The sequence below is a fragment of the Polypterus senegalus genome, chromosome 14 (assembly GCF_016835505.1).
Source record: "Polypterus senegalus isolate Bchr_013 chromosome 14, ASM1683550v1, whole genome shotgun sequence".
In the NCBI taxonomy this organism is placed as follows: Eukaryota; Metazoa; Chordata; class Cladistia; order Polypteriformes; family Polypteridae; genus Polypterus; species Polypterus senegalus.
In genome coordinates, this window is record NC_053167.1 from 10,738,905 (window position 1) to 10,756,975 (window position 18,071).

Below are 18,071 nucleotides of genomic sequence, written 5' to 3' on the forward strand. Positions count from 1 at the left end.
CTTGTCTTCTTAGAGAGTCAAGGCTGGGGGGGCTGTCAAGAGGCAGGGCCTGTTAAAGCCCTTTGCGGCACTTCCTGTGTGATTTTGGGCTATACAAAAATAAACTGTATTGTATTAGTTATTGGTGTGGTGGCTGCAGTGGTTTATTGTCATTTAATCGGACTTGAATGATTATGTTAGTGGTATGCTGAGATATGAAAGATCTAAAAACACTTTCAACCAATTACGAGAATCACCGCGGAACTCTCGGGTTTGCATACTGAAAAAACAGGACATCTAAATGGAGGAAGTGAAACGATGCCGATTTCCCCTTTCATCATGTGCCTGCTCACCCGTCCCTGTGACAAGCCGCCGAATTAGTCATGAGCCCCGCTTGTCTTGTGTTTTTTCTTTCTCACCAGCTGCCCACGCCCAGTGCTTTAACTATACCAAGAGGAAGTTAACGTACACTGATTTTAGTACACCTCCCACCTTCCCCAGATACATTGCTAAATTTCAGTTATTTCTTCGAGTACGCCGTACCTTTTCCACTGCTGGACGGTCCGCCGATGACAATGCTTTTCTTAAGGGGGTGTAACTGTTTTTTTTTTTTTCTTTACCACATCCACACTTCGATACTGACCGCGGGTTTGGGGCGGAGGGGGTGGAGCTGTGTTGAGCTCTGTTTAGGCCACTCCTTCGGTCCTGCCCTCTTCTCATTAAAGCGCGTGCAGTGAACTTCCCCTGCAGTCACGAGCAGTCCGCAATGGAGAAATGCTTATTTTGTCTTTTGGCTTTCGCTGCTTTAGCTGCCGCAGTTCGAAGTCTGCGTCTTGATCCTCTCCGGCCCTGTCATAAACCGCTAGCCAGGAACAGCCCGTTTGGCGTAAGGTGAGCGTATTTGTTGTAGTAATTTAAACACTTGTGCTGTCAAAGTGAAATGGACTGCTGCTGCAGTCTGGATCCGTACCAACGGTCACAGCCCCTGATCCCCTAATGCGGGACTTCGGCGAAACAGAAGGGTGTACAAGTGAAGGGTTAACGCGTGAGCAGCACTTTGTCCATTGGTGGCTTTTACTTCCTGTTCTTAATTTCCATACACCACGCGACGGGTAAACATTTCGCTATTTATAAATTGGTATTTGAGTCGAAAGTTCAGCCGGGAGTTGCTAGCAGTTAACAAAGTGTGTTTGTTTTGAGCATCTTTACTGTAGCATTTACCGGGTTTATGTCCAGATTTTCTATGTGTTTGTAACACGCCGCCGGAGCCAATTCACGTGCATGTTGGGCATCTCCCTAAGTTGGCACAGTTAGCGCTCTTGTGGACGGTTGTAGTAGACGTCAGACCACCAACGGTTTTCGTCAAATCTCAGGTAAGAAAGAGTGGCTGCGCGCCGTTGAGCTTATCAAGTGAATCCATCGGGTCGTCCAGTTATGTAATGTATTGAGAGGCGTGGCCAGAAAAATAATAAAAAACAAAATGAAATCTGAGCAAGTGAAAAGTTGTGCTCAAGCTATTTAGTCTTATTTTCTTTATTGTAAGATTTATTGACTTGAAAATGTTTAGCTTATTTTAAGAAGTCAAAGCTAATTTGTAGCTTTTTTACTGTCAACTGAGTTCAGGCGAGGAAGGTCAATTCTGTAAGAAAGCCACGTAAGGATATGACCAGAGATATATGATTATTATGTGTCATATGATTGTTATTTGTCTTGAGTTTCAGAAAATAGTTGTTAAGGTGCCACATGAGAGGTGAGGCACCAGATTTAAGATTTGGGGGTTCAGGGTGTAGAGTGTAGATAGGTGCAAAATTGATTGAAACACAGAAGGCCAATGGTTCTGGTGTGAAGAACCTTCTCAGAATTGGGTGAAGGTAACAGTGATGTCCCACAAGGTCAGTGTTAGGTCTGTTGCTATTTTTAATATATGTATATTGATTTGATTTTAAAATCTTATTGCTAGTTTTTAAGCATTACATGGGCTTGCTGCTGCCTATTTATCTAAATTGTGTGCTTTACACCAGCCATCCAGAGTGCTTAGATCTTCTGGTCAGTTGTCTCTTGTTGTCCCTCATGCCAAGTGTAAAACTAAGGAGGACAGACGGGGCTTTTACAGCTGCTGCTCCTCGCCTGTGGACCTCTTTACCTCATCACATAAAAGGAGTCGTCTACAATTGAACTGTTCAAAACGATATTAAAGAAAAGACTCATTTCTATTCACTTGCTTTCCGTGAGCTTCAGTAATACTGATGGTTTCCTCATTGTGATTATGTAATCTTACTTCTATTTATTATTTTATTTCTATTAGTTATACATGTTAATTGTATGTTTGTTTTTTTTCTTTTATTCTATTATTATTATTTATTTTATTATTATAAAGCACTTTGGCCACAGCATTCCTATGTTGTTTTGAATGTGCTATATAATTAAACTAGCAGACCTCGTGCGCGTCGCTGCAGTCGCTGTAGTTGGAATAATTATGTATCTACATGCGACTTATAGAGCTTCTTTATATACAACATTTTTAGTTTGTCCTCCTGGAGCCAACATGTATACATTTTCTCTATGACTAATTCATGAACATGCTACATAAAAAGTAGAAACGGGGGAAAAAGGGCAACACCGCCGGGAACAACAGTAAAAAAACAACAGTAAATGAGATCAAGTAAAAGTGTACTAAACACTAAAGTACAAAAACGAAGTAGAAAGTAACAGTAAACCGCAGCACTGCCTGAAACATCGGCACACTGCGTCTACTAAACACTAAGAAACACTACAGGAAAAAATGCTATTCAGTACGTACTGCGTCTAGTAAACAGCAAATCAGTAAAGGAGAGAGAGAGGACTATACACTAAGGAAAAAGAACGGCAAGAACGCGTCGGCTGCGGAGCTCAGCTCGGAGCGAAATGAAGTGAATGAAATGAGGTGAATGGGAGGGGAGATGATGATGTGACTCCTCCACCAGCCTTAACTCTCAATCCCTCCACAAACACAGTCTCTCGGATCACACATACACACTAATAAAAGGCAAAGCCCTCACTGACTCACTCATCACTAATTCTCCAACTTCCCGTATAGGTAGAAGGCTGAAATTTGGCAGGCCCGTTCCTTACAGCTTACTTACAAAAGTTAAGCAGTTTTCATTTTGAACTTCTACGCATATCGGTCGACAACGTCCGCCATGTTGAACTTTCTTATTTATGGCCCCATCTTCACAAAATTTGGTAGGCGGCTTCCCAACGCTAACTGAATCTTACTTGCGTACATATATACGTCCATAGCCTGCAGATCGGTCACCGTGTGAGGCGGCTTTGGGTCCTCCATCCCAACGCCTCCCACGTTGTTGGCTGCCTGCCTATATAAGTCCGTCCGTTGCTCCGGTCTCTTCATTCCCTTCCTTGCTTCGCCACGGGATTCACGTCTCCCTGCTGATAACTACAGCCTTTTTATTTAATCCACGGCTTCTCTGCTGTTTTATTGTTCGTTTATTACGATTATAGTTATTGTGTAGGTATTTTAGTCTTACTTTACATTGTTCAGATACCCATTTCCTTTATCATTTTAACCGTAGCCCCATTAACATGTCTATCGAGGTGATCACCATCGATCAAAGAACTGTCACTTACTGAGTGGTTTCCATGCCCGGAGATGGCACCTACCTTTTCCATTCTCTTTGTTACATATTGCACGGCCATATCAGGCTCACTCTTGAGGAACATTGTGTCTTATGTATTGAATGACTGGGACGGGTTCAAGGTGTGGACTGGTGATGGTACAAGAGATAATTATACTACACAGGAGCACAGGAAGAGTGAAATGCTTAAGCCCTTCACCTATGGATCTGCATGTGAGTTGATGGCTGCCGCTGAATTGTTCGGTTGTCGTTTTCAAGTGTACCGAAATGGCCAAATATTTTACACCTTTCGACAACCACCAATGCCTCTTAAACATCTTAGATTGACAGGTGACGATTTCAGTAGTGGACACTTTGATGTTTATGAATGTTTAAACTCTCAAAAGCTGGATGTGAAGTTATCGATGAAACAGGTTGTATACTTACAACGCTTGACAGATGCCGAATGTCACTTCAACACAAGTCCTACAAATACTGTCGTAATTGAAACAAACCATGAAACTCAAACCGATTATGACAGCAACAATCCAAGATGTGAGATTTGAAACAAGATTACTGTTCACATGGCCAACTGTACGTTGCATGCTCAAGAGTAAGCTCAGCGCACAGCTTGGTCATATTACAACCGGAGGGCCGAACTCCCATTGCGGTATAAAAGAGATCCTTAACAAATAATTATTGGTATATTTTCCCTCAGTTTAAAAAGGTTTAATTTTCTTCTTAATAAAAATTTCCATAAGCTGGTCAAGTTTGCAGATGACACCAAATTGGTAGATTGGCAGAAAATCCTGAATCTGTTAAATAATTGGAGGGACTTGAGCTGAAATTTAATGTGAGTAAATCTCAAGTATTACATGTAGGAAGTAAAAATGTTCAATTTGAATATGCAATGGTAGGTGTGAAAATTGAATATACACCTTCTGAGGATTTAGAAGTCGTGGTGGGCTTGTCACAGTCAAGTTCCCGACAGTGTTCAGAAGCCATTAAGAAGGCAAACCGAACGTGGGGTTACATAGCGCCCTGATGTGTGGAGTACAAGTCACAGGAGGTTCTGCTCAACCTTTATAACGCACTGGTGAGGCCTCATCTGGAGTACTGTGTGCAGTTTTGGCCTTCAGGCTATGAAAAGGACATCGCAGCACAAGAAAAGGTCCAGAGAAGAGCGACTAGGCTGATTCCAGGGCTACAGGGGATGAGTTATGAAGAAAGATTAAAAACCCTGAGACTTTTCAGTTTCAAATTAAATTAATGGAGCTTAAGAGGAGACCCAATTAAAGTGTTTAAAATTTTGAAGAGTAATGCACAGTAGATTAAGATTGTTACTTTAAAATTAGTTCATCAAGAACACAGAGGCACAGATAGAAAAACCTGTTACGGGTAAATTTTGCACAAACATTAAGAATTTTTTCTTTACAAAGAGACCCTTGGAATAAGCTACCAAGTAGTGTGGTAGACAGTAAGACTTTAGGGACTTTCAAAACTCGACTTGATGTTATTTAGAAGGAATTGAGTGGATAGGAATGGCAGGCTTTCTTGGGCTGAGTGGCCTATTCTTGTCTAGATTGATCGAAAGTCTTGTCAATTCTTGCTTACCCATTTTATTTTAATTTTTTTTTGCTAAATAAAAGCAAAACAACTCCTTTTTTATTTTTTTTCTTTGTAGTTCTTGCAGATTCATTTTTTTGCGGTGTATATTTGTCTGATCTTTAACATTAGCTATTCTTGCTGCTTATTAAAGGACAAGACCATCGTGTCCCAAATTCTCTTGACTGACTTGTAAATGCCATTAATGTGTCCCAAAGTTAGAAAATTGATAAATGTTGTCTTATTTGTGCAGAACTGGACCCAGGCCGTCGGACAGCATTTCACTGGGTGAACTCCCAAAAGCGTGGGACTGGCGAAATGTGAATGGTGTAAATTATGCAAGCACCACACGCAACCAGCATATCCCTCAATATTGTGGGTCATGTTGGGCCCATGGCAGCACCAGTGCTTTAGCAGGTATGCTATGTCCGTTTGCTAACAGAACCTCGACAGATTACAAAAACTAAACCATTCCTCGTGTCGGGGCAAGTGCTCTGGTGAGTTAAATTTATTTATTTTTTTTGTTGTGTTTTTTTCTTTTATAGATCGTATCAACATTAAAAGAAAGGGTGCCTGGCCATCAGCATACTTGTCTGTCCAGAATGTAATCGATTGTGGAAATGCAGGGTCCTGTGAGGGGGGTGATCATAGTGGAGTATGGGAGTATGCCCACAGTCATGGAATACCTGATGAGACCTGTAACAATTACCAGGCGAAGGACCAAGGTGAGATTTGTGGTGGTAGACCTTTTCATTGTATGCCATGTACAGAAAATCTGACTGTCTAAGCCATTGTTCTTTTAGACTGCACAATGTTCAATCAGTGTGGGACATGCACTACATTTGGTGTCTGCAACGTAGTGAAGAACTACACGCTCTGGAAGGTTGGAGACTATGGCTCTGTAAGTGGCAGAGAGAAGATGATGGCTGAGATCTACACTGGAGGACCCATCAGGTAGCAGAATATTCAATGGAAAATCAGCCTTTAAGTTTCATTCTGGCAGATGTTTTTGCTTTTGTCTTCAAGGCTCATGGCTGTTCAGGTCTGATGTGCTCTGACTGAGTGCTTATGGGAGTTGTGTACAGCCAGCAACTGCAGATTGGACCAGGTGCTATGTTAGGAAATGCACACTGGAAAAGGTAGTACCACCACAGAGCAAACAAGGGTGCTAAAACAAAAAAAAAAAATTGCGTAATATATTTTTTTTTTGTGTGGTTTTGCACTGAATGATTCATTAATGTAATATGGGTCAAGCTATGCTAGGAAAAACGCTGTGTGATGCTTGGTAGGATGAATGGTGCTGTAGTGGTCGTAATGCTTTTTTTTTTTTTCCCTCTTGTTAGTTGAGGTGCTATTGATGCTCGGGTTTATTTTCTCCCAATCTACACAAATATTGCTGGGATGGAAGGTTACAAAGGCGTACAATTCAAGCCCAAGGTTTGAGGGGTGGTGCTGGGGTGGTTTAATGCTTTTTATAAGTTTAAGATCATGTTGTTTTGACAACAACAAACTATCAAGTGTTTACTCTGCCCAGAGTCCAAGAAATAATCTCTTCTAGAGTGATCTAGCATAGCAAAAGCAAGAATGCGTAATGAAAAGAAAAAACAAGTGGACATAAAATTAAAAACAATCTCTATGGTATATGAACCAATACTTGAGAAGCTGGCTGTGGTGTACAAGTGCAAAGCGAGCTCAATGCAGAGGCCTCTGTGCCAGATAGAATACTAAAGGAGCTTCATGGCTGCCTACAGCTGTTAATCACTTCATCTCTCAGGAAATAAAGGATCGCAACGAATACGAGGAGGCCAGCAGTTACTAAAGTTTGCAGATAGGGGTCAGGGTCAACTACATTCATGGCTCCATTTTTGTTTTTTATTGGAATGTGACCATCAAAAACTTATTTTTTTAGGAAAGCTTGCTGTGTATGGTAATTCTTGGTCGATGTTTCTAGCGGGAACTAGAAAATTACACCAGAATCTTATTTCTCATTCAGCTGCTGCACCCATTTCTTCCGTTTTTAAAAATGGTGGCGCCGACGCTGTAGCATCGCTTTTCTACAAGTAGGACCTCCGTGCTCAAGCAGGGTGCTGGTTGCCATTGGTTTGCCTTCCACAAAAGCAGGGTGCATTCTAAAATTCTCCAGGAAGTTTGGCCATGTGCAGTACAGCTCGCTCCTACTTCATGTTGCTGCCGTTGAGTGTAGCAAGTCTAAGGCCTGATTGACCACTGCTCTGCAGTCAGTGGAGTTAAAGAAGGTCCCAACTTCGTTTTTGAGCAAAGACTGCGATGGGACTGGTTAAGAAGTCAAGGGCCCTGTTCCTTTTTTATGTTTGGCTTGGAGTATTGCAAAACGGGAGAGACAAATAGTTTCAACTTTTCTTTCCCTTATTTGTTCACTTTATGTCAAATACGGGGTTTGGCTTGCAATGGCCGACTTATTGTACAAAACTGGCAGCTCCACTACCAAGCCCCATGCCCTGGCAAGGTGAGGATGTTGGACCCGATAAGCCTTACTTCTTCGAAATAAACGTTCCCCAATTGACGATCAAAAATAAATGAAAAAACAATCAAAATGTAAAATGTGTGTGTGTGTGTGTATGCATATCTTTATCTCACATATAGATATCATCTCCCAACCAACCCTAACATAACAATCAACCCCAAATGTGACTGGCAGAAAGATAATATACAACACCAACCCTCCCTTGACCCCGCGCTGAACACAAACTCAATAAGACGCATGAAACACACGTAAAAGTCCGAAAAATTTAACAGAAGATGGTTGGCTCCAGCAGACTCCCCTGCCCCTGTAGTTAGGATATAGCGGGTTGGATAATGGATGGGGGCAGCACGGTGGCGCAGTTTTAGCACTGCTGCCTCGCAGTTAGGAGACCCGGGTTCGCTTCCCGGGTCTTCCCTGCGTGGAGTTTGCATGTTCTCCCCGTGTCTGCGTGAGTTTCCTGTCACAGTCCAAAGACATGCAGGTTAGGTGGATTGGCGATTCTAAATTGGCCCTAGTGTGTCCTTGGTGTGTGGGTGTGTGCCCTGAGGTGGGCTGGTGCCCTGCCCGGGGTTTATTTCCTGCCTTGCGCCCTGTGTTGGCTGGGATTGGCGCCAGTAGACCCTGTAGTTAGGATATGGATGGATGGATGAATAGATAGTAATCATTTTATTTAGACAGTAATAAATAAATAATAACAACAACAGGTGGCATGGTGGTGCAGTGGGTAGCACTGCTGTCTCGCAGTTAGGAGACCAGGGTTCGCTTCCCGAGTCCTCCCTGCGTGGAGTTTGCATGTTCTCCCCGGTTTCCTCCCACAGTCCAAAGACATGCAGGTTAGGTGGATTGGCGATTCTAAATTGGCCCTAGGGTGTGCTTGGTGTGTTTGTGTGTGTCCTGCGGTGGGTTGGCACCCTGCCCAGGATTGGTTCCTGCCTTGTGCCCTGTGTTGGCTGGGATTGGCTCCAGCAGACCCCCGTGACCCTGTGTTTAGATTCAGTGGGTTGGAAAATGGATGGATGGATGGATGGATAACGTTTGTAAACCTGGTTTAGCTGGAAAAAACTGCCCTATGGGAATTACATGGATGAAAATGATGGCTTGCTCCTCTCCCCAAACAACAGAAAACAGTCTCACTGTGCTTATCCTCGGTACGTGGCGTAATCCAGAACCCCGGGGTTTTGCGCTGCACCAATGTTGTTGTCAGGTGTTGAAAGTGGCAGGTAGACAAAGGTGTGAATGATTTGGATCAGCGCTTTCTTCTGTCTCTGCAGTAAATTGGCAGTCTAATAGAACGGGCTGTTTTTTCTTTCTTTGTGTCCTTCCATTTAAATAGCGAAGGACCAGATGCAGGTGATAGGATAGGTTATCATGAGGGACCATGGATCCACAGTGTTCTCCTTTCTGTTTTTGTTTCCAGGGGACCATATTTACATGCACACAGACCATGTCAACAGGACAACACGACAAAAGATGAGACTTGACACAAAATATATTTACAACGACATTAATCATGTAGCACCGCTACAAGCTTGAGGAACTGAATTTTCTATTTTTGAAAAACAGCAGACTGTGCCAAATATATTTTCCTAATCTTGTAGTTGGTAAAAGTAAGGTAGAGATGGTAACATTTGCAGAGGTTGTTATTTTAATAAGCCACACACAAAATGCAATTGCAGTGGGCTTGTTTGCCAGAAGTTTAAATTTTTATGCAGCCATGATCAGCACAAGCATTTCCTAACATTCTCAGACTCACGTAAGCTTGGAGGCAGGTGGTAGCCAAGCCAGCATGGCTGCTACTTCATCACAAGGCACACCAGCAGGACATTTGCAGCCAGAATGCTGGATCTGTGGGTCAGCTCCCTAATCATTGGGCCTTCCATATTTCCTTTGGGCAGTGCCCACTTGTTTTGTCCCAGGCTTAAGACACAGTGGCTGCAACAGGCCTGCTTAGTTGTACTTTAGGGATGTTGAACTACTTCTGTGGGTCAGAGTGTAGTTTGATCACAGCCTTATCCATGCCCAGAAATGAGGTGCCATTCTCAGGTCAGCAAAGGCATTTGGACATACTCGGGATGAATTTGGAATGTTTAGAGATGAGACTTACTTGGCGTTGAGCCTTGCAAGTGGAACTGAAAAAAAGGTTGACCACTGTTTTCTACAAGAAGTGAAAAGGCGGCGCTTGTGTTGTGTTGCCCCTACCCGGCATTGAAAACCAACACTTGAGCGGGTGTGATTTTGGTTTATAAACGTGGCTAACAGCAGCTCGCAGTTTGAAGAATTGTTTTTCAATATTTCACAATTTGCTCTTAACTCGGTGACAAGAAAAAAAAAAAAATCAGCTGCTTGCTTGAACAAAGGTCTTGTAATTCCGGACTTGAAAGTTATGATTAAAGAACTCGCATGGTCACTTGGTTCAGAGTCCATCCAGCGGTTGTTAAACCTGCTCAGCTGACATTAAACTTAATGCATGCCATTGACCTTGAAACTTGCAGACATGTGTTAAACATTTCTAAAGCCATCAGAGTGACTGGGCACGGAGTTGTCGCACACTGCCCCTGTGCCAGCCATAGTGCAGAATAATGCCTTTCTATTTTTCTTGGTTTACATCATTCTTTTATGGATGTAGACTCCTGAAATTATTTGAAAGTCCTTAAAAAAAAAACCTGTACCCCAGTTCCAAAATAAGACAAATGTATGAAATGCATCCCTGCTGTACAATGCTAATATGGAGCAAAAAAGTATAACAGCCGAGAAGAAATACCGGGGCAAAAGTATAAAGGCGAAATAAAACAAAATGATGGAAAAAAAATGGAAGAGGTGCCCCTGCACTCTGCTGTGTAGCCTAAATGCTGTGCTCTTGGGCTTAAATTCAAGCGAGGGACAAGCTGTGTGAGCAAATGGCCGCTGTAGCTGATTTTAAAAAGTGCAAGTGTCAAATGGGCCCCCACTTGGCTCTGCCGCCACTCCTGAGGCGTACTGCCCAGTGTTTATTGTACCAGGCCTTGATCAGATTAATGATGCAATCTCATCTGATGTCATAACGTATGTGTGTTCTGAGCGTTTACGTGAGCTGTGCCTGTGTGCGGATGTAGTGACGCAGGTCACTCCTAAATGTGAATCCCTAAATGTTTTTTTCTGCTGCTGCTCTTCCATTTTGTATAGTTTAGAAGCAGATCTCCATTTCTGTTTCTGGTAAGTTAGTACAGTGCAACTGTTACGGCCTACCAAGGGCGTATATAAATAGGCTGCACACAAGTGAGAGAGGGAGAGGGAGACAAACACAGACAAAAACTAAACCAGCTAAATAAAAACCGACTCAATGTATTGTCAAAGAGGAAAGAAAACCTCACAATATGGAGAAATTGACCTCCTGAGGGCCTGATGTCCTCTAGTGGGCCCTGTGCTCTGCCTGGCACTGGTGCAGCTCGATTGGCATTTGGCACAGCATACCAGAATTGGCAGGTCCACCAATGGCTCCCTGTGCTTTTCACAGATGAGAGCAAGTACACCCTGAGCACATGTGACATGCGTGAAAGGGTCTGGAGAAGCTGTGGAGCACAATATGCTGCCTGTGACCGGTTTGGTGGTGGGTCAATGATGGTCTGGGTAGGTATATCCATAGACAGACACACAGACCTCTACAGGCTAGACAACGGCACCTTGACTGCCATTAGGTATCGGGATGAAATCCTTGTCAGACCCTATGATGGTGCAGTGCGTCCTGGGTTCCTCCTGCTGCATGACAATGCCCAGCCTCATGGGGCGAGAGTATGCAGGCAGTTCCTGAAGGATGAAGGAATTGATACCATTGAGTGGCCCCCATGCCCACTCGCCTGACCTAAATTCAATAGGACACCTCTGGGACATTATGTTTCAGTCCATCCGATGCTTTCAGGTTGCACCTCAGACTGTCCAGGAGCTCAGTGATGCCCTGGTCCAGATCTGGGAGGAGATCCCCCCCCAGGACACCATCTGTCATCTCATTAGGATGTTGTTAGGCCTGCATACAAGTATGTGAGGGCCATACAAACTACTGAGTATGATTTGGAGTTTCTGCAAAATGGACTCGCCTGCCTGCTGCATCATTTTTTCACTTTTATTTTCGGGGTGTCTTTGAATTCAGCCCTCTGTAGGTTGATCATTTTCATTTCCATCCAACAATGTAGCATCCTTTCATTCCTAACACATTACCCAGTCCATATCAGTATGGATATCCAGCAGGAATTTTTTCCCCATTGAGATCTGATGTGTTTTCAAAATGTACCTTTAATTTTTTTTTGATCAGTTTACATCAAATGTACATAAAGCATATGGCGAATGGAATATAACAATATAATAAGAAGAAACTATAATAATGCAAAACACCAATCTGCCCCGTAAAGTGACAAGCCGGAGGTCACATGGCACTTGGAGGCACAGGCCGCCAGGGGAGCCTTTGCCAGTAAAGACAGAAACGAGAAGAGCGGAGGAATAGGAAAGAAGTCTGATTCACAGAGCAAGCAACACCTCATCACTAACTAACTAACTGACTGAACTGCACTTGGCCAAGTATGAATAGCGAGCGCTTGATCCAGGCAGCTGAAAGTTCTAAATGTCGAGAGATTACCGAGAGAAGACTTCCAGTGAGGGGAGAGTACAGCTCAGGGCTACCACTGAAGCCAAGGAGCAGAAAAAGATGGAAAAATCCAGAAGTAGCAGCACTTTAGGAGACACCGGGCTATGGCAGGAAAGAACTGAAGAGGGAGTTGTAAAAAAAGGGAATCTATGGTGTGTGTGTGTGGTTGGCAGTCCTAGAACATGTGGCGGCAGGGTCCAAGGGCACTGAGGGAGCAAAGTTAAGGTGGCCTAATGGATCAGGAGCTCAGTGGTCCCCTTGGATGACAGATTCATGGTTCAGGATATAAATGAAGTGTACTGGAAAATGGACTTGAGACTACAGTGACTGTTGGGAGATCACAAAACCAATTAAAAGCAGAAAGGAGAGATTTGAGAGTGACACATAAAGAAGGAATACTGGTGTGGATTGTGATGAGAGGGACGAGGGGATTAATGGGTCACGACATGGCCTGACTGCAGTTATAAGAAAACGAAGAAGGAATTCAGTATCTGAACTTGGAAATGGTCATAGGAATGGCACGATTCCTCCATCATGGTTGACATCGCCGAGTGTGCAAATAACCTTTGAAGCCCATGGGGGGCACCCTCTGATATTAAAGGCAGTGTTGTGAAACAGTAGAGTGAGACTATGCCACTTCAGAGAGGTACCCACAACTAGGCACCCCCATGGAGGACATGAGACGCAGTGTGTTACTCACCACGAGCCCACTGTTGTCCGATAGCTCTTAGGAGTACAAGGTTGCTGGCAGCACTGGATGCTGCTAAAGCCTCTTACCAGGACAGTCTTGACAGCATTATAGGCCCCCGGGCAAAGCAGTGCACTGGTGCCGCTACCTACACAACTGCTCAGCAAGTCACAACATACATAGATTGGCATGGGGCCCCCAGACAACTGCCCAGCATGCCCATTCGTTAAGACTGGCCTGCCTCTTAATAACTAAAGGACCTTGACGAGTGGAGAACAACTGACTGTTGATATTCCAGGACTCGAGTCATGTTTAGCATGCAGGAGGCAGCAGAAGAGAAGAACATGAAAGGTCCAGCTTGACAGGAGCTCTAGCCTTCATACAAGCTTTTCAGAGCCAGAGTTTGGGATTTGTTGCTGATCTGAACACTCGGCTCTTCACTGTCCAGTCAAACGTTGGCCCTTCCAAAAGTTTCCACACGTTTAGTTTCTGAGCCATTCTTCTGAGCTTATAAACCCGCTAAGCTGCTGGAATGTGTGACCCCGAGCCATTCACTGTAAACACTGAAAGTGTATGCTGACCCCAGTATGGAGTCCGCTTAAGATATAAGATATGACCATTAAGAAGTTGAAGGTGGCACGGCGGGTAGTGCAGCTCACTGTCAGCCACAGTCGATGTGAATCGTGCAGCAGACATGGCCTGTGTGTGAGTTGTGTGTTCTCCATGAAGCAGTGCTGGTTTGGCTAATTAGCGATTCCAAATGGGTTAGAGCAAAAGTGGGCCCTCCACTGGACTGGCATTGTTCAGGACCTGTTCCCTGCCAGTGCCACCAGGTACATAATGACCCTGAACTGGACTAAGCATGTCTAGGGATGTGAAGTTTGAAGTTATTTATACAGACAACTTTTTTTTCGTCTTCTATAAATCATAAATCACTGTGCTTTGCTTTAAGTTTTCTTTACAACGGTCAGACAAATGAGTATAACTAAAAAAAAAAAGTAATGTCCTGTGAAATATTGATGAGAATTTTGACACCAATGTTATCGCATCCACTAAACCGTTCCTACAGGGGTCATTATGATCGCGTGTGCGGAGTACAGTGCAATTCTTCTCCCTGCTAGTAACACGGCCTGAAGGGCGCAGAAGGAGACGGTAATGGTTTCCAGTTACAAGGCATGAAACTTGGCCCATGGCTCCCTAATACAAATGTGTCAGGAATTCAAGAGCTCAAGTCGTGCTGATCTTTGCCTTCTCTCATTTTGTGTCCCATTTAGTTGTGGCATCATGGCGACTCCAAAACTTGATGCATACACGGGTGGTCTGTACACCGAGTACAACAAAGACGCCTTCATCAACCACATTGTGTCGGTGGCTGGCTGGGGTGTTGACGAGGATGGAGTCGAGTTCTGGATTGTGCGCAACTCCTGGGGAGAGCCCTGGGTAAGTCTTTTTTTTTTTTTTCCCCCTCCCAGTCCTAATGATGGTGAGAGGCTCCTTCTGAGCTTCGGCAGCCATTCCACTTTTGGTAAATGAGGAACCTGAAAGTATTTTATTGTTTTATTTCACCTTTTCTTGTGTAGCAGCCTTGCTTTACACTGATTTAAATTATTTTTTTTGTTGATCAAGCGACACTCGGTACCCCCAGCATGACAAAGTGGAAACAGCATTTTAGAAACTTTGTATAATTATTAAGGATACAAACTGAAATATTCCCTTGAACCCTTTCCTGAGTACTTAGCCGAAGCCCCTTTAGCAGCGATTCCAGCCTGGAGTTTTCTTGGTTCTGCTGCACCAGGGCATTTTCTGCCATCCTTCTCCCTGTCAGGCTGGATGGAGACTGTTAGTGAATGGCTATTTTCAGGTCTCTCCAGTGATGTTTGATTGGTTTCAAGTCTGGGCGCTGGCCAGGTAACTCGAGAACTTTGCCAGCGTTGTCCCTAAGCCACTCCTGTGTTGTCCTTGGCCCATTCAGTCCAGGGCACTCTGGTGCAGGTTGTCATTAAGGATGTCTCTGCACTTTGCAGCATCCCGTTTTCCCTCAATGTTGTCTACTCTCCCAGTCCCTGCTGCTAAATAACAAACCCACAGCTTTGTGTGGCCACCTCCATGCTTCTCCACTGGAATGGCATTGCAAAGGTAAGGAGCAGAATGATGGGTAGAATGACCAAACCGTTTTGGGCAACTTACCCAGGGGATCGGGGAAAAAAAACAAAAAACGTACCCTTTTTAAACAATGCCTGTGGATCTTTTAGGACCAGAGAGAGTCAGGAGGTTAGTTTTACAGCTCAGTGTCCCCACACTACACTGGGGTATTGGGATCCACACAAAGACCACTGGGTCAGCACCCTAGGAAGGCCTCACCAACACCTCTTCCAGCAGCAAGCTACGCTTTCTCTTAGATGGTCTCCCATTAAAGTACTGGTCATGTCCCAAAGTGCTAAGCTTCAGGTGGGGTTCCTGTTCTAAAATGCAGATGGGAAGGCTGCTGGGATATAGGAGGAGTACTACTAGGAGTTCCACAGCTCTTCCATTTAATAATTATGGAGGTCACTGTGGTCTTGGGAGGGAACCTTTAATTCTTTAGGGTTGTTGTTGTAGCCTCCCCGAGATCTGTGCCTTGACACCACACTGTCTCAAAAGCTCTGCAGGCAATTAATTTCTTGATCCTCCTACTTGGTTTTTCCTCCGATACACAAGGTCTGCTGCGGGACCTCCTGTAGACAGACAGGTGAGTGCAGTTGATTAAGGGGACCACATGTGGACTCCAAAAAAGGTGTAGAAACATCTCAACGAGTGTCACAGAAAAGGGTCTGAATGTTTGTGTAAAATGTGGTATTTCAGCGTTTGTCATTCTGGGGTATTGAGTGCTACTTTAAATGATCTTAGGACAAAGTTGCAACAAAGAAAAATGTGAAATATCGTATATACTCGCATTTAAGTTCTCCAGCAGATACGTCGGGGCTTGATTTTACCATATAAGTTACGATATTTTATGATGTCAGTTGTATAAGTCGAATGTGGAAAACTCACACTATTGATCCAAGAGATGATATGCTAACGCTCACCTGAGAGAGTAACCACGGAGCTCACTGCCTTTTTTTTTTTTTGCAATGTACAGGGTGGTCCAGATCTAATTATGCAGATCCAGATAGTCTGGATGACTTTGATTTATGCAGGGACAATTCCAGTTTGGCATGAAGACGATTCTTCATGTCGTCAGTTCACACACTTCTTGATGGTCCAGGATTTTTTCGGGTGATTTTCTATGTAATAAACTTAATAAGTTATAGTGTAATGAAAATTGCATAGTCGGAGTCCTGCCACGTGCAAAAGTTCGCTTATGATACTGTTATTGTGGGCTGCATCAGGAGTGGGCAGGAGGAAGAGTACAGGAAGCTAATCAAGGACTTTGTTAAATGGTGCGACTCAAACCACTCACACCTGAACAGCAGCAAAACCAAGGAGCTGGTGGTGGATTTTAGGAGGCCCAGGCCCCTCATGGACCCTGTGACCATCAGAGGTGACTGTGCAGAGGGTGCAGACCTTTAAATATCTGGGAGTGCAGCTGGATGACAAATTGGACTGGACTGCCAATACTGATGCTCTATGTAAGAAAGCTCAGAGCAGACTTTACTTTCTGAGAAGGTTGGCATCCTTCAACATCTGCAATAAGATGCTGCAGATGTTCTACCAGACGGTTGTGGCGAGTGCCCTCTTCTACGCGGTGGTGTGCTGGGGAGGCAGCATAAAGATGAAAGACGCCTCATGCCTGGACAAACTTGTTAAGAAGGCAGGCTCCATTGTAGGATTAAAGTTGGACAGTTTAACATCTGTGGCAGAGCGACGGGCATTAAGCAAACTCCTGTCAATCATGAAGAATCCACTGCATCCACTTAACAGGATCATCTCCAGGCAGAGGAGTAGCTTCAGTGACAGACTGAGGAGATTGTTCCTCCCCTACACTATGCGACTCTTCAATTCCACCTGGGGGAGTAAATGCTAACATTATTCAAAGTTATTGTCTGTTTTTACATGCATTTTTATTACTCTTTAATTTAATATTTTTTTTTGTATCAGTATGATGTTGCTGGATTAAGTGAATTTCCCCTTGGGATTAATAAAGTATCTATCTATCTAGTTAGATCTGGACCATCCTATATTGTGCCTATGTAAGCGCTGATGCAACAAAATTTGATGCATTTGAGAAACTGATACGAGATTGGAGGAGGCAAGAAGATGTGTAAAAAAACAAAAAAAAAAAAAAAGTTGCATTTTTGAATGAGCGTACAAATCGGGGTCTGATTTTATGATTGATTTTTCGGGTTTCAAGACCCGACTTACATGTGAGTATATACAGTAAGTGAAGGGGTCTGAATACTTTCTGAATCCACTGTGTATCTCAGCTTAATTTAAAAGGTCATGAAGTTGAGACTTGAGGGGCTCTCATTTTTTTTCTTGCTTCTCCAGGGTGAAAAGGGTTGGCTGAGGATTGTGACGAGTGCTTACAAAGGAGGTACCGGCGCGGACTACAACCTCGCCATTGAGCAGCAGTGTGCTTATGGAGACCCTGTACTTCCATAGCAGTCCTCCGTTTGAAAGGCAGGATTTTGCTGAATGTGAAGCAGCTGCTGGACTAGCAACTCTCTTAAATTGAAGCTGAATTTTTCCTAAGAAGTGAGACTCTGGAGCTTTCAGTTCTTTGTGGCCTAGCGACACATTCTTTTAGAACTAAATATGAAAATGTTTTTTAGAAAATAAATTTTAAAGGACTTTTTTTGTAATTTGCAATGTTCAATAAAGGATTGCTGCAGAGTCCAGAGGATAGCAGCTGGCATTCTTGGAGAAGCAGTGTATCCTAACGTAGTTTACACTAATTAATGCAATAGATGAGACAGAATCAGCTGATGAGTGACCTATGACATTTTTGCACTTGAATACTGGCATACGGCAGGATTGGGCACAGGGTCGGTCAATTCCTTTGCAGTGAGGAATCAGTGGCCAGTTGAGCAACACTTTGAAATTACGCTTAAATATAAGATTATTGCAATAAAACACTGGGGATCATTTGGG

General features: G+C 43.7%; 1 protein-coding gene across 1 annotated transcript; it reads left to right on the forward strand.

Moving 5' to 3' along the window:
- The first annotated feature begins 689 nt into the window (after positions 1-689).
- On the forward strand, positions 690-18,065 carry ctsz (cathepsin Z). The gene is made up of 6 exons (XM_039734927.1): positions 690-870; positions 5,449-5,612; positions 5,741-5,920; positions 5,999-6,149; positions 14,276-14,441; positions 17,469-18,065. The coding sequence occupies exons 1-6, from the start codon at positions 746-748 to the stop codon at positions 17,580-17,582; spliced, it is 900 nt and encodes a 299-aa protein (XP_039590861.1). The 5' UTR covers positions 690-745; the 3' UTR covers positions 17,583-18,065.
- Positions 18,066-18,071: the final 6 nt, after the last annotated feature.

Coding starts and splice junctions, on each gene's coding strand:
- ctsz (XM_039734927.1), top strand. CDS start 746: ATGGAGAAATGCTTATTTTGTCTTTTGGCTTTCGCTGCTTTAGCTGCC. Junction 871..5,448: donor AACAGCCCGTTTGGCGTAAG/GTGAGCGTATTT, acceptor TTATTTGTGCAG/AACTGGACCCAGGCCGTCGG. Junction 5,921..5,998: donor TTACCAGGCGAAGGACCAAG/GTGAGATTTGTG, acceptor TTGTTCTTTTAG/ACTGCACAATGTTCAATCAG.